We start from the raw sequence: 14,177 nt of genomic DNA, 5'->3' as shown, positions 1-14,177 counted from the left end.
TTTCATTTGGATACAGGGATTTGGCTGGAAAGGGATAAAGAGAGAAGAAGGAGACAGTGGGGAGAGGGTGGAACTGGGACAGAGCAAGGGTGGAGTATAGGTGAGGCAACAGGCTGGGGAGTTTGTGTCCCCAAGCAGCAGATTCACCCACCACCCACGAGTGTGAGTCATAATTCCTTCAGCTCTAAGTCATGTCCTTTACACAAAAGCTATCTGCAAATATCTAAATTTCCTTCTTATAGAAGGATCTTGAATTACTTAGGCAAACTTATAATTGATTTCAACAGAACCTTAACTAAGGAGTTCTGGATTGGGGCCAAAGTTTTTTTTTTCTTCACACATGCTAAGTTTACTGAGATCCTATTAGTTACAGGGATTATATTTAATACATTTCATCTATTTTGAGGGAGTCACTACTCTTCATATTGGAAATATATTTGAAATAGGTAGTCTCTTTCAAAGATAGCACAATATTTCTAAACAAAAAATCTTTATGCAGCAAACTGTACTAGGGATGTAAGCAAGTAGTCAAGTGGAGTATCAACTACTCACTTCCCCACCCCTCTTGCTGCTTCTGTATGAGAGGCAGCAAGGTGGGGGGAACAGGAGATGGTGATGGGGGGGAAACAGCTTAAAAGCCAGTTTCCCCAGTGCTGACTCTCTCCCCCTCCCCCGCCACCACCTCTGTCAGAGGCGGCGGAGGTGGGGGGGTAGGGAAGGTTGCAGCAAAGCAACCTCTACCCATGATGGGCCTCAGTTGCTCTGGCAGCAGCCCATCTGTGGGGGGTCCCAGGAGGGAACTGGGGTCTCCTGCAGACAGAGACTGCTGCTGCAAAATGGCTCCTGTTTGCAATGCCCCAGCCTGGTCACGTGCAGGGGATGCTCTGGCATCAGCCCCTGTCTGTGGCTAGCCCTGGCCACCATGAAGAGGGGCTGCTGCCCGTTCAGTCCCTGTCCGCGGCCAGCCTGGACCGCCGCAAAGAGGGGCTGCTAAACCCGGTATGAGTCGGGACTGAGCACTCCTGGGTCAAATGAGTCCAGGACCACTGCGCCTCTGCATTTTAAATATTATAATAGCGCCAGGTTCTTACTATGTTTAAAATGCAGAGTCACTGTGGTCATGGAGCAAGTCTCCCCTTACCATTAGCAAAATCCCCGTTCCTTAACATCCTTAAACTGTTCTGCATATAATCCAAATATGCAATATCAACATGTAGATGACATACTGAGAGGCAGGAGTAGAGAATATTTGGCATGCTTAAGCACATAGGATGCAGATTCTGGCTTGTGGCTGAGGAATCCCTGTCACAGGTTTGGTAGGAAAGCGTGCAAAGATGACATTAAGAGACCATTATGCTGCTGCGATCTAGGGGTCTTCTAGGCACCAGTCCAGTCAATGCCTCAATCAGTCATTCTAGAAATTGGAGACTATAGTTCCTCACTTCCCATACTTCATATTAATGCAAGAAAAGAGTGAACTTGGACACTGTATGATAGTGCCATGCCACTGAACTATTCCCTGATGAAAGAGTAATCAGTTCTTCAATAGCTGTAATAATCCAGTGATTATGTTAGCCTGTGGCTGAGCAGAGCCAGTTCCATTTCCTTACTCTGCCACATACATCCTCTGATCTTGAACAGATTACTCAGGCCTTGCCTACAGTGGGGAGGAAAAAATATTTTAATGTGTTAACAAAGAAGTTGTTTTCACATGTGGGCAGAAGATGGAGTTTATGAGGTTTTTTGACTGGTTACCACTACTATAATTGCTTATTACACAAGAATTTTAACTTCTATTAAAATACATCTTTTTTTCCCCTAGCATAGACAGTGTTTTGTCTTTTGGTACCTGAGTTCCTCATCTGTAAAATGAAAATACTTCCCTAGCTCACAGAGGTTGTGTGAGATGTAGCAATGGTGGGGTCTGTGTGTCTAAATAAGTATCTGAGGAAGAAGTGTGCAAAGTTATTTCTGTGTTCTCTAGGATCTGGACACACTCAGCTCTTTGTGTGCTTTTTAGAACTCTTTCATATTGTGAATTCTGTGATTTTTAAAATCATGCCATGTTTTATTTTGTACCATATTATTTATACCTGCAATACAAGATATTTCTAACCACATCTTCAGTTCATTTTTAATTAACAACATTTTTCACTTCTCAGCATGGTTATCACATCAATTCTAGCCTGTTATCTATAGAGGTTCTCTCTATAGCAGTATTACTAACAGAGTACAGGTTGAATCTCTGTGGTCTGGGACTCTCTGGTCCAGCAAAATCTGTGGGTGACAGGATGTTGCTGGACTAGAGAGTCCCAGTGGCAAAGGTTGCTGACAGCTGAGAGCAGAGCCAGCTGGCAGGGGCAGTGAAGCTGGCTAGTGTGTGGGGGGACTGGAGCTCAGAGCCAATAAGGCTGGGGCTGATGGAGCTTGTGGGGCAGCAGAGCCTGCAGCTGGTGGGGCTGCAAGGTCAGCAGGGAGACTAAGGAGAAGATGTTAGGAAGAGGAGCCCAGATGGCTGGAGAGAGTAGCCCAGCAGGGAAACTGCCTCCCTCCTCCCTCCCCCGCCCGACCTTCCCTGGTCCAGCAAAATCCCTTGTTTGGAACTGGTCAGATCTCAAGGGAGGTCCAACCTGTATCATGATGTTTTATGAAATCATGCAAGAGTCTTCTTAACCGTGTATCAAGAAAACAAATTCAGTAGTAAAACAGCATCTCAAATGAAAATTTGAGTCGATGTATTCAAGGAAACCATTGCTTAAAAATTGCTAAATTATGTTTTTTTCCTGTTGGGGTAATCTAGGTTAGCTGTATGTTTTGCTTCTCATTTCTTACTACAATCAAATAGGCACCACTTGTTACATGTTGATCTAAAATAGTTTCTTCTGAAGTGTGCAGAAAGTAATAGCTACCTTTCTCCTACATATTATTTTTCTCTAAATCTTATCTGAGCTTTGCCCTTTCCTATGTTAGACTCAGAGGTATTTTAATAGCTATCGTGACAGGCTGTATAATAGCTACAGGCATTTCTACTGTGTGTTAGAGTTTAGGGAAATATATTTTTTCCATAAAATTCAAGGTCAGAAGGAACCACTGCGATACTCTAGTCTGACCTACAGTAGAACACAGGCCATGGAACTTTCCCAAAATAATTCCTCGACCAGATCTTTTAGAAAAGCATCCCATCTTGATTTAAAAATTTTCAGTGATGGAGAACCCACCATAAATTATTCAAATGCTTAATTTTCTCACCATTATAAATGTGTGCCTTAATTTGCAGCAATAAGATTAACTCATCCAAAGTTCTCTGCCAATTTCATGGCATACTGTGTGACACTATACAGATCAGTGCTGTGATATGACAGCTCAGCCGAGTGTAGGACAAAAAAACCTATTTATGGGTATGTCTAGACTAGTTTGTGGCACCCCTATAATTTGAGTTACGTGAGTACCAATTAACGTGATATAACTCGCACCTTTTTCAATGCTCATCCAGACACCCTACAAGCATGTATTCTAGGACTCCATGAGATTTGTATAAACCACAAATACCAATGTTGTATGAGCTATTTTAATGTTAGCATACTTTTCTGGGTCTGGTTGTTGTATAAGTGAGACCTCTGAAAGCGTTTAAGCGAAATTCTCAGGAAACCTGGGCAAGATAAAAATGGTAAAAGTCGTTTGCCATTTTCTCTGATTTTTAGTAAGTGGAAATCATTTAGGAAACTTGAAAAAAATTGGAGCTCTTAATTCCTTTCATATCACTTTAAGGATGATGCAAATAGAGTGCAACATTTAGCATCTTAAGCCCAACGTGTCACAATTCAAATCTATTATGTGGTTCTTTCATCATCTTTCTTTCTGTGACCTTCTGCAAGATTTCTGAGGTACAAATGATAGAGGAACAAGTCAGTGAAACCAAGTATCATATACTTGAGTTCACACTAGTATCACATTTCAATTCTCTGTCGTTTTTCATTTTGCTGTTCAGCATTTTACTACATTTTATAAATATATAGAAAAAGTGTATGTATGCACCAGTTCTCTTGTTCTTTGACCTATGTTTTTTTAATACTATTCTTTTTTTGTTCTCCTACTTTACATTCTAAAGAGAATTCTGGGGTGTTTTCTACAGTACTTAATTGAATAAAAAAATATGCCGTGGCTCTTTTTTATTGAAATAATGTGCCTTCAGGAACTTTAATGGTCTATCCTACCCTTCATACCTAGAGAAAACTCCTACTGATGTCAAAAAGAGTAACACACTGGAATCAACAAGAGACCAGACTCATTAATATGCTCCTCCTATGTACACACCTCTCACAGTGTTTCTGTTTTTACCATCATTTCTAATTTCACGTCTTTCTTAAAGAGAAATTCTAAGTACCTATTTTCTGGTCCATTAAGGAACACTGTGATATACTACCCTTACATTTTCTAACATAATCTAGAAGAAAACTACGTGATTGAAATACTGTTTCTAAGCATGTTTTCTATTGTCAGCATGTGCTTAAGACCATGGTGTCCAACCAGTTCTGAAGCAATAGCCATACAGTGGCTACTGCTATACTGAACTAGTCACCCTCAACCGGCCAAATAGCCACATTGTTCAAGCCAACTAGCCACACTCAACCGACCAAATAGCCACATGTGGCTAGTGTGTTGGGTACCACAGGTAATATAAATCTTTAATTCCATGTGCAAATAAGACCCAGATGCTGCACTCCTTCAATTCCGAAGTTGTTTCACTATCACGCAATAAGGGGTGCTCACAAACATGGTAACAAAGTTCAAGCCTACAGTCATTTCATTCATGGTTTTAGGAGACGCTGGTACACTTATTGCTTGGTTATTTCAGTTTTACAAAAGTTTTTCAGAAATAACTTATAATCTATAGTATTTTGGTATGCTGTATACATAACTACAGTTTCTTTTTTAGCAACTAATGTGAATGATATTTAAAAATATAAGTCAAATTTTTAAATAGATTAGATTGTTGGACAGGTACTATAGTCATAATTCTCAGCATCAATATTAAGTATTTCTGTAAAATAAATTCCTATTGACTAGAGAGGCACACAATAGTAAAACAAAATTAGTCAGAGTTTTTTACATACAGGCAGTCCCCAGGTTATGTACAAGATAGGGACTGTAAGTTTGTTCTTAAGTTGAATTTGTATGTAAGTCGGAACTGGCACATGTTTTTTTGGGGGGGGAAGCTGGAGTTAGGTGGAAAAGACCCTGATTCTCATACAACTTCCTTATTCTAAGAAAAACACATACTGTTTTGATATGAAGGTTTTTTTGGTTGATATTTTAATTAAAAATTGATCATAAGTTTCAGTGTTTCATGCTATATCCAAATCTTCCTTTTGGGGTACATGAAAGATCCCAGTTATTCATTTAATAGTCAGAATCTTTGTTTTTTATAACTAAAAAAAGTTTATTCAATGCATATTACTGTTCCAAATAGAATTTGCTACAGATGGTTCAGTGAAATGGGTATTAAGTGTAATCAATAGTCATTGGAGAGCACAGTGAAATATTGATACAATCAAAGCTGTTGTTGTATTCTGCTGAGCAGAAAATGGAAATCCCTTCCTGTGAAGTGTGTGTGTGAATTTATCCACAGGATTAATTTTAAAGAAAAATTCTGTGTTGGGAACAGGAGTTTAGCCACAGGTGGGTCCTCATTGTCCACTCACCCACTTTACAACCAGACCCATCCCCTCGGAGCTTACCCTGCTCCGCTCCAGCCACGGTGTGGGGTTGGGGCTTATCCCCTCTTCCCTTCTGCCCTGCTCCTCCCCATTCTTGCCCACCCACACCACTGGGTAATTTTTCAGCTTCACCTCTGCCAGACTGGAAGGGACTTGTTAATTTCACGTGACGCTAACAAGATACTTGCAGCTCTAGTGCTGAAGAGGGAAAGAGCTGTTGCTCCCAAGGTGGGGACTGTAACACAATGGGTCTCACTGCCTGCTGCTCCTGCTGTTCCCTAGGAAATTACTTTTTCTGCTCTGGGGTGCCCCCTTTTGGCTGGTGTCTTGTACCCCCAGCAGACCCGCGTCCTCTGCAGCGAGAAAAGCCACTCCCAGCGTCTCCCTGGTCTGCTGGGGGGAAGCACCGCCGGAGGCGGCGACAGTGGGGGAGGCACCCCGCACTAGCTGCACCCCCTTCCCCCGTTTGTAACTAGGGATCCGCCGTAAGTTGGATTGATGTAACCCGGGGACTGCCTGTAATAGATGACTAGTTGCTTTTATAATCTTATTACAAAACAATGTTCTTTTATTTTTCATTATATGGAAGGTTTTAAAGAACAGGTTGGACAATTAGTTACTTAATCTTGCTCATTGCAAGGCACTGGACTAGATGATGTCTCAAGGTCCCTCCCAAGCCTACTTTTAATGATTCTGTACTATTACCAAGTTTTACACTGCAGTAATTTCAAATTCCTCAGCTTGACTAGCCAAAAGTTAAATATTATTTTGAATAAAATTTTATTACCTGCTGATTACAAAAATTGGTAATCATACAGAAAGCTGTATTCTTCTATCATCACAATTGGTTTAGCAAAGCGGCAATGTTGCTTATCTCTCATTTCTATGTTTATTTAAATATTCCTAATAGATTTAGTGCATAAAAGAGCAAAAAGAAAAAACTGTACAGACAGTGAATTAAAATGAGTCTTCCAAAAGATCAGTGGTATGCAAACTCTCATTAATAAGAGACTGAAATGAACTGGTGATTTTGTTGTGTAGGTTTTAGTGATTCAGGTTTTTAATTTTTGTGCTACATAAAGGTAATGTGGGAAAAATGGTGGGATCGCTTTTGTGAATAAACAAGCAGAATAGGGATCTGTATAAACAGAAATAGCAAAACATAAAGACAATTGTGATGTTAAATCTTACATTAGCAGAGGAGCTGCTGCGCTCTACTTTGGACACAGCTGCTTGATACATAGCCATTCTCTCCTTCAATGAGACAGAATCCTGGAAATCCAATGTCACACTATCACTCCAATTCGTGCTTTCGTCTGAAAATCCACTTACAGGTTTGTGACAGACAGCAGTAGCTAAAAGCAAACATAATATTTTGTATTAGGAGGTTAATTTTTATTATTAAATAGCTGCTTTTTAAGTCTGAAAAGAGAAATTATCTTCAAAAACAGACTGCAAAGAATGAACAATATCATCCAATATTTATGGAATGTTACATCAGTTCTAACTCATAATGTATGAACTGCAGCAAGTTATGACTCAGAATCAGGCCCAGTGTGCCCAAGCCTTCTCCCCGTGAAGTCAAAAGGTATTTCAATGGAAATAATGATGTTTCTTATTGAAATAAACATCACTGTTAAAAAAAAATTATAGTAAGACTTTTCCACAAAATAGATTGTTTATTTTTCTTGATAACCTAGCAAAAATACATGGCCACCAGAAATCATGACTAGCAAACTGTAATCAATTTAGTTGCAAAGGAGTAAGTCAGAGCAGAATTTGTTTCCAGTTTATTTATTTACTATTAATTATTTTGTCTTCACTAGAGTATTAAAACCTTACCGAAAATAAACTGCATTAACCTCACATATGATAAAGTCAAGAACAAGAGTATGTAAAGCAATGAATATTGTAGTGGTTTACACTTAATTACTTTTACTCTGAAAAATGCAACACCTATCTATATTGCTGTTACTTCCTCAGTTTATGCTGCACCCACAAAGTTAAGACTCGTTGCCCCTAAAATGTGCATTGTCTCATCATAGCTTACTTTTTAATTTGCTCTTCTGAGATCTTCACTTGATATTTCATCCATAGTATATAAAACTCTACATTTGGTGAGGATATCACAGGTTACCATGAAATTTTTCCCTTTATAATTTTGCACCTGGCCAAAAAAGTCACTTTGATATGTTCATATATTAGATGACTTCATGCATATGCTGATAGTTATGGGAAGAACAGTAACACTATACAATAAATCATTCTTCATGATGATGTCATCAATGTCCTCATCTTCACTGGTTAAAAAAGGTACATTCTTTACCTTGGAGCAACTAACATTCCTGAGCTATCCCGAGGAAATATCACAGTAAAAACAAGACCCTTTCATTTTACTACGAGGTTAACTAAGCAAAGTCAGCACTATATGTTCTGGGTTGATCCTGTCATTTCCCTGGCAGTAAAACTGAAGTGCCTTGTCTTCACTATACTTTTATGTTGGGGTAGCTCATGCTTGTAGTTACCCTAAAATAATGAACCCTTTTTAGTAGTGAAGACAAGACCAGTGTAGATCACTCATGAGATAGAATTATACTTATCGAAACTAAAAACCAAAACCAAGTATGGACATTTGCCTGTTGTGAGTTTCTATTTTTTGTATATTCGGTATGCACTTCTTACTATTTAAAAGAGTGGAGATAGACAAAGGTTTTACAGCTTCTGTTCAACTTTATTAGACATTTTGTGCCAGCAGTACCTTGCTAACTTTCACGTCTTCCTGTAGTATGTCACAAGGGAATATCATGTTCAAAGCTAAATTCCAGGATGTAGAGCAGGGATGGGCAGTAATTTTAGATGTGCGGACAGTGAAAAGGGTGGGGCCTTGGGCAGAAGGGGTGGGGCCAGGACACTTCCATGCTTCCCTGCCCACAGATCCTGACTGGCCTGGGGGTAGTGGAAGACAATGAAGTCTTTGCCTCTCCAGAGAGAATCACCAGCTGTTCTGAACAGCAGGTGTTTCCCTCTAGGTGCCCGGGCCTAGGGGTTGGCAGATGGTTGAAACAAAAATATCGACACCCCCCCCCCTCAAAAAAAAACACCAGGAAAAAATTCTGTTGGGGGGGGGGGCGAAGGAGAGGGAGACCAAAGTCATTGACCTCCCCCCCCCCCAAAAAAAAAGGACTCCAAGAACTTATTAAGCCAAAAAAAAATAATTTAAAATAAAACAGCATGTTCCCTTTAAGTGCAGGGATAGGAACAGGGGAGAGGTTGAGCACTAAGACCCCTAGGTCTTTTGGTCAGCAGCCATTTTGTGCTGGCAGCCTTGGGGAACCAGATAAGCATGGGGACTGGGATCGGGGAGCTGGTGGTGTTGGGGGCTAAGGAGGGCTCGGAGCGGGGAGAGGCCGGGCACTGAGTGTTTGTAGGGTTGCCAGGTACTTGGCATTTTCACCTCCTGGCCGGGGAAAAATTCAGAAAATAAAAGACATTTTAGGTGTCCAGTATTCTCTGAATTTTTTTACCAGACAGGAGCCGAAAATACCAGACTATCTGGGTGAATACCGGACACCTGGTAACCCTACCCGGGCCCCCGGTGGTGGGAGGAGACTGAGACTTTGCACACTTCCCCCACCCCTAGGTTAATCAGGACCTGGGGATGGGGGGAGCATAGGGAGTCTTTCACTCCCTGTCCCCACCCTGCAAGGGGATGGTGTGCTTAGAGTTAACCACCAGTTGAGCAGCAGCTGGCGGCTGACTCTAAGCACCCTATGTCTCTTACAGGGTGGGAGGAGACTTGGTGTGCTCCCCCCACCCCCAGGTCAATCAGGCCTGGAGGTGGGGGGAGCATACAAAGTCTCCTCCAAACCTGCCCCTGTCCTGCAAGGGGCATGTAGTGCTTAGAGTCAACCGCCAACTGCTCAGCTGGCAGTAGTCTCTAAGCGCCATGCACCCCTTACAGGGAGGGGGCACGGAATGAGAGACTTTGTGAGCTCTTCCTGACCCCAGGCCAATTAATCTGGCAGTTGACTTTAAGCACTGAGGGCCCATGGTGGGGGAGGAGACTTTGTGCACTCCCCCTGACCCCAGGCCCTAATTGGCCTGAGGGTGGGGGAGCGGCAGGAAGTCCGCGGACTGCAACCATCTGCTTGGCAGGCCAGATCCAGCCCACAGAGGCCCTTTTGCCCACACCTGATGTATAGAATACTGATAGGGTATGTCTACACTACCCCCCTAGTTCGAACTAGGGGGGGTAATGTAGTCATACTGAGTTGCAAATGAAGCCCGGGATTCACGAGGGATTCACGCCCGGGATTCCACGAGGCGTACAGCTAGTTCGGATTAGGAAGCCTAATCCGAACTAGCTACTTCGTGCCACGTGTAGCCGCGTGGCACGGGGTCCGAACTAGCCGGCATTTAAAAATGGCACCGGCCGGCTTTATGCAAATGAAGCCCGGGAAATTCAAATCCCGGGCTTCATTTGCAACTACGTATGACTACATTACCCCCCGTAGTTCGAACTAGGGGGGTAGTGTAGACATACCCATAGATAGTACCTAGTCCTGCTTTGCTATTGCTCCCATGACACATAGTGTAACCTGATTGGATAAAATAAGCAGAGTGTTCATGTTTCATTTCCCTGGTGCTTGTAAAGTAGTAATATTTTTCTTAGTGTAAAATCATTGCAGTCCTACCCTAGAAATTGTCATGTCATACTGGCAGGTAAAGTCAAGAGAACAATTAATTTAATTCAAGAGCAAGTACTAGTACGTCTATCTTTTTTATTATTTCTAATTCCATACTTTCCATTATATAAAAATTGCTTTTTGAGAGTCTCTACAAATTAATAGGAAGAGATTCATTTAAATAATAAATAGACTTCTTAACATGCTAGCTGCAAGTGGCAGTGCCTTTGTGCAAGCTGGTGCAACAAAATCCAATTTTGTAACAAGTTTAAAAACTATAGTTGCATGGAGATTTCTGCTCATGTTTTGAGATTTCAAAACCCTGTAAGGGTAAAATTTTGCTATCATGTACATCAGCATAGATGAGTGGGAACTGCATAAATGAGTATTACAGAAGAATCTGCCCTTGATCGTTTAAGACTATTTTTAAGCATATGTATTGAAGAGTAGCCTCTAAACTTATGAAATATACAGCCTAAATGCAAGTGAAATAAATGGTTGAAGGAGCTTAGTGAATCAAGTCAGGTTTTTTTAATCAACTTAATTTTAATTTTGGTTTTTAAATACAAAACAACCATTTAAAAATCAGACACAGTATCTAGATTTGGTTATGACAAATACCTAAATGAAGGCAGGATATTCCTTTAAATGTCAAATAAAACTGAAAGTTGCTGTGGAACAAAGTTTAGCCTTTACAATGCAGCTCAGATACTGAATGTCAAGTCAGAGACAGATTATATGATTAATTGAAATGAGATTTGCAATCATAATGCAATTTAGGAAATCTAGCAACAGCAGCAAAGCAGCTGCAGAAATGGGCCTACAGTAGAGAGTGAGAACATATGGCTTTGTTTACTTTTATCTGGATCAAGGTGCAGTTCAAGGAAAATCTGCAAGGTAAAGACCTTTGTAAGTCAGCATGGAGCATGTACAATATTTACTAGAGCAAGACGAGGATAAAGGACTTGAAGGAAACATTGGTTAGCCACTTAATACTATAATTTAATTTCCTGCAATTATTTTCATTTAATAAAATCATTTGATTTTAGTCAGGACGTGGCTTTTTTGGCAACCCCCACTTTTTCGAAAAGCTGCGTAAATGTCATTTTTTGAGGAAGAGCGACTTTTTGAAAAAGGGGGGGTTGTCAAAAAAGCCGCGTCCCGACTACTTTCACTTTCGAAAGCACCCCTGCACCCTGTGGAACGCCGCTTCTGATGGAGGGAGACCAAGTGGGGGACATTCGCTACTGCCACTCAGGGCTGGCCCGAGCCCTTTTGGTGCCCTCAGCCCGGGCATGCGGCGTCGCCCCCGGGCGCACGGTGCATGCGCGTGCCAGCCACGGCCGCTGGTGCACAGCCCGGGGCCCGCTCCCGGGGTGCACGGCACATTTGCTGCCCAGGCTGGCCTGGCCAGTGCTGCTGGCATGCGCGCCAGGCCATGCAGGGCCCCACGGCCGTGGGGGGAAGGGCACTGCTGGCCAGCGCCACGGGGCTGGCTCTGTGGGAGCTGGGCACGCGGCGCCTGATGGCAGCTGTAAGGGACGCCATGTGCCCCTTACAGCTACCATCATGCGCCCCCCATCGGTTGGCGCCCTGGGCAGCTGCCCGGCTCGCCCATGCCTCAGTCCGGCCCTCAGCTACCCCCACTGCAGCTCTGCCATTTAAATGTAGTAGGAGCCAGGCATGCAGGCCACAGCGGGGTTAGCTCCCAAGGGTGGTACGAGCTGGGACTAAGCAGTCATGGCTCATGCCGGCTCCTGGATAACTATGGCTCTGCATTTTAAAAGTAGTAAGAGCCCACTGTGATCTTACTACATTTAAAATGCAGAGCTGCTGCGGGGGTAGCTGCTGGGGGCGGTGGAAGCCGGGACTGAACAGTTCTGGCTTGCACTGGCTGTGAGACTACTGCGGCTCTGTCTCTCCTCCTTCTCTCCCCGCACCACGGAGACAGTGCTAGGGGCAACTGGCTTTTAAGTCGGCTCCCCCCACCCCAATAGTGGCTCCTGCTTCCCCATCCTCTTGCTGCCTTTGAATCTTGCTACAAGTGGGCGGAGCAAGTAGTCAAGTAGTGACTGAAATATCCAATAAGCCTAAGGTTACTGGGTAGTCGACTATCCAAGTAGTCACTTACATCCTTACTCTGTGAATGGCTCACCCATGCCCGCAAGCAACAGGACAACCTTCTGAGACCCACCACCCCGCTGAAGGAGCACGTCACCATCGCCCTGTGGAAACTTGCCATGCCGGTGGGGAACCAGTTTGGTGTGGGGAAATCCATGGTCAGGGCTATGATCCTGCAGTAGTCAAGGCCATCAACACCATATTTCTGTAGAGGGTTGTCACCCTGGGGAACGTCAACCCCATCATGGATGGCTTTGCTGCCACGGGCTTCCCCAACTATGAGGGGCCATAGACAGCACCCACATCCCCTGCTGGCCCTTGACCACCATGTCTCAGGCTATATAGATAGGAAGGAGTACTTCTTGATGGTACTGAAGGCCCTGGTAGACCACAGGGGCTGGTTCATGGACATTAATGTCAGCTTGTTGGAAAAGGCGCACGATGGCCACATTTTCTGGAACTCAAACCTGTTCCAGAGGATGCACTCTGACACTTTATTCCCCAACTGCACCATCAGGACTGGGGACATCGGCACGTCCATGTGCATCCTGTGTGACACAGACTACCCCTGGCTGATGAAACCCTACACAAGCAGCGTGGACCCCACCAAGGAGCACTTCAATGTCAGGATCTGCCTTCAGCTGCCTAAAGAGGAGGTTCAGAAGTCTCCTCACCTGCCTGGAACTTAGCGAGTGAAACATCCACTATATGATGGTGGCCTGCTATGTGCTCCACAACATGTGCGTGAGAGCGAGGGGGAGACTTTCTTGCCAGGGTGGGGGGCAGAGGCTGATTGCCTGGACAGGGCTTACGAGCAGTCAGACACCAGTGCCATCAGAAGAGCACATCAGTGGGCTGTGCTTATGTGGGAGGCTTTAAGGGAGAGTTTCAGACAAGGCCACCTGTGAGACTCCCCCTGGGCCTCTCCACAAGGAATCCCTGCATTGCCCCATGTGCCTTTCCTCCCTCACCCTCCTTTCCCCTGCCCTTCCTTGCCCCCCACCTCTACAGACAAAATAAATAAGCCTTTTTGTTTGAACAGATAACACTATTTTTTTAATTTGAGGGATATACAACAGGGGAGGGACTGGTGAAAGAACCTGGGATGGGGGAAAATTGGGGATGAGAGGAGAGGGGCTCAGTGATGGGGCAAGGAGTGGTGCCTGTCTCAGGTACCATTTTGGCTTTGGCTGCCTTGGGAGGTCCCACCACCATGTATGGTTCCTGGGGGTACCAGGAGGAGACGCCCGGGGGGGGGGGGAATCAGGGAGTTGGGGGTGGATAGCTGGGCAAGGAGTGGGGTAGAGTGGGGAGTTGGGGAGGATGGGGGTGGGGAGGTGGCTGGTGGCCTGCTCCATACACGGCAGAACCTCCTCTCCCCACGGCAGGATCCCATGCACGAGATTGGTCTCCTCTGCATCACCATGCTTGACCATGCGCTCCATGACAGATGTTATGGAGGAGCATATGGCCTCATGCTGGTGTGATAGCCTGGTGCTCCTTGCAGTCAGTGGCCCACTCCAAACATTCCTCATCGAACCTCCAGATGAAGGACTGGAGGCAGGCCATCTGTCCCACAGGAGGTCTTTCCTGGTGTGCTTGTCTGTGGCGAATCCCGCAGGGTCGGGAAGATGTTGTTAGAGGCGGTGGACAC

General features: G+C 44.1%; 1 protein-coding gene across 3 annotated transcripts in view; it reads right to left on the bottom strand.

Moving 5' to 3' along the window:
• XIRP2 (xin actin binding repeat containing 2) overlaps positions 1–14,177 on the bottom strand; it is a 187,478-nt gene that overhangs the window by 42,733 nt on the left and 130,568 nt on the right. For all 3 annotated transcript variants that reach the window (XM_075933533.2, XM_006135766.5, XM_006135767.4), the window contains one exon: positions 6,909–7,072. In XM_075933533.2, coding sequence (XP_075789648.2) covers positions 6,909–7,072 — 164 coding nt within the window. The remainder of the gene's footprint in view (positions 1–6,908; positions 7,073–14,177) is intronic.

The sequence above is a fragment of the Pelodiscus sinensis genome, chromosome 7, assembly GCF_052426305.1.
Source record: "Pelodiscus sinensis isolate ZL-2025 chromosome 7, ASM5242630v1, whole genome shotgun sequence".
Classification (NCBI taxonomy): domain Eukaryota; kingdom Metazoa; phylum Chordata; order Testudines; family Trionychidae; genus Pelodiscus; species Pelodiscus sinensis.
The sequence above is the reverse complement of the archived record's forward strand: the minus strand, read 5'-3'. Positions and strand labels throughout refer to the sequence as shown.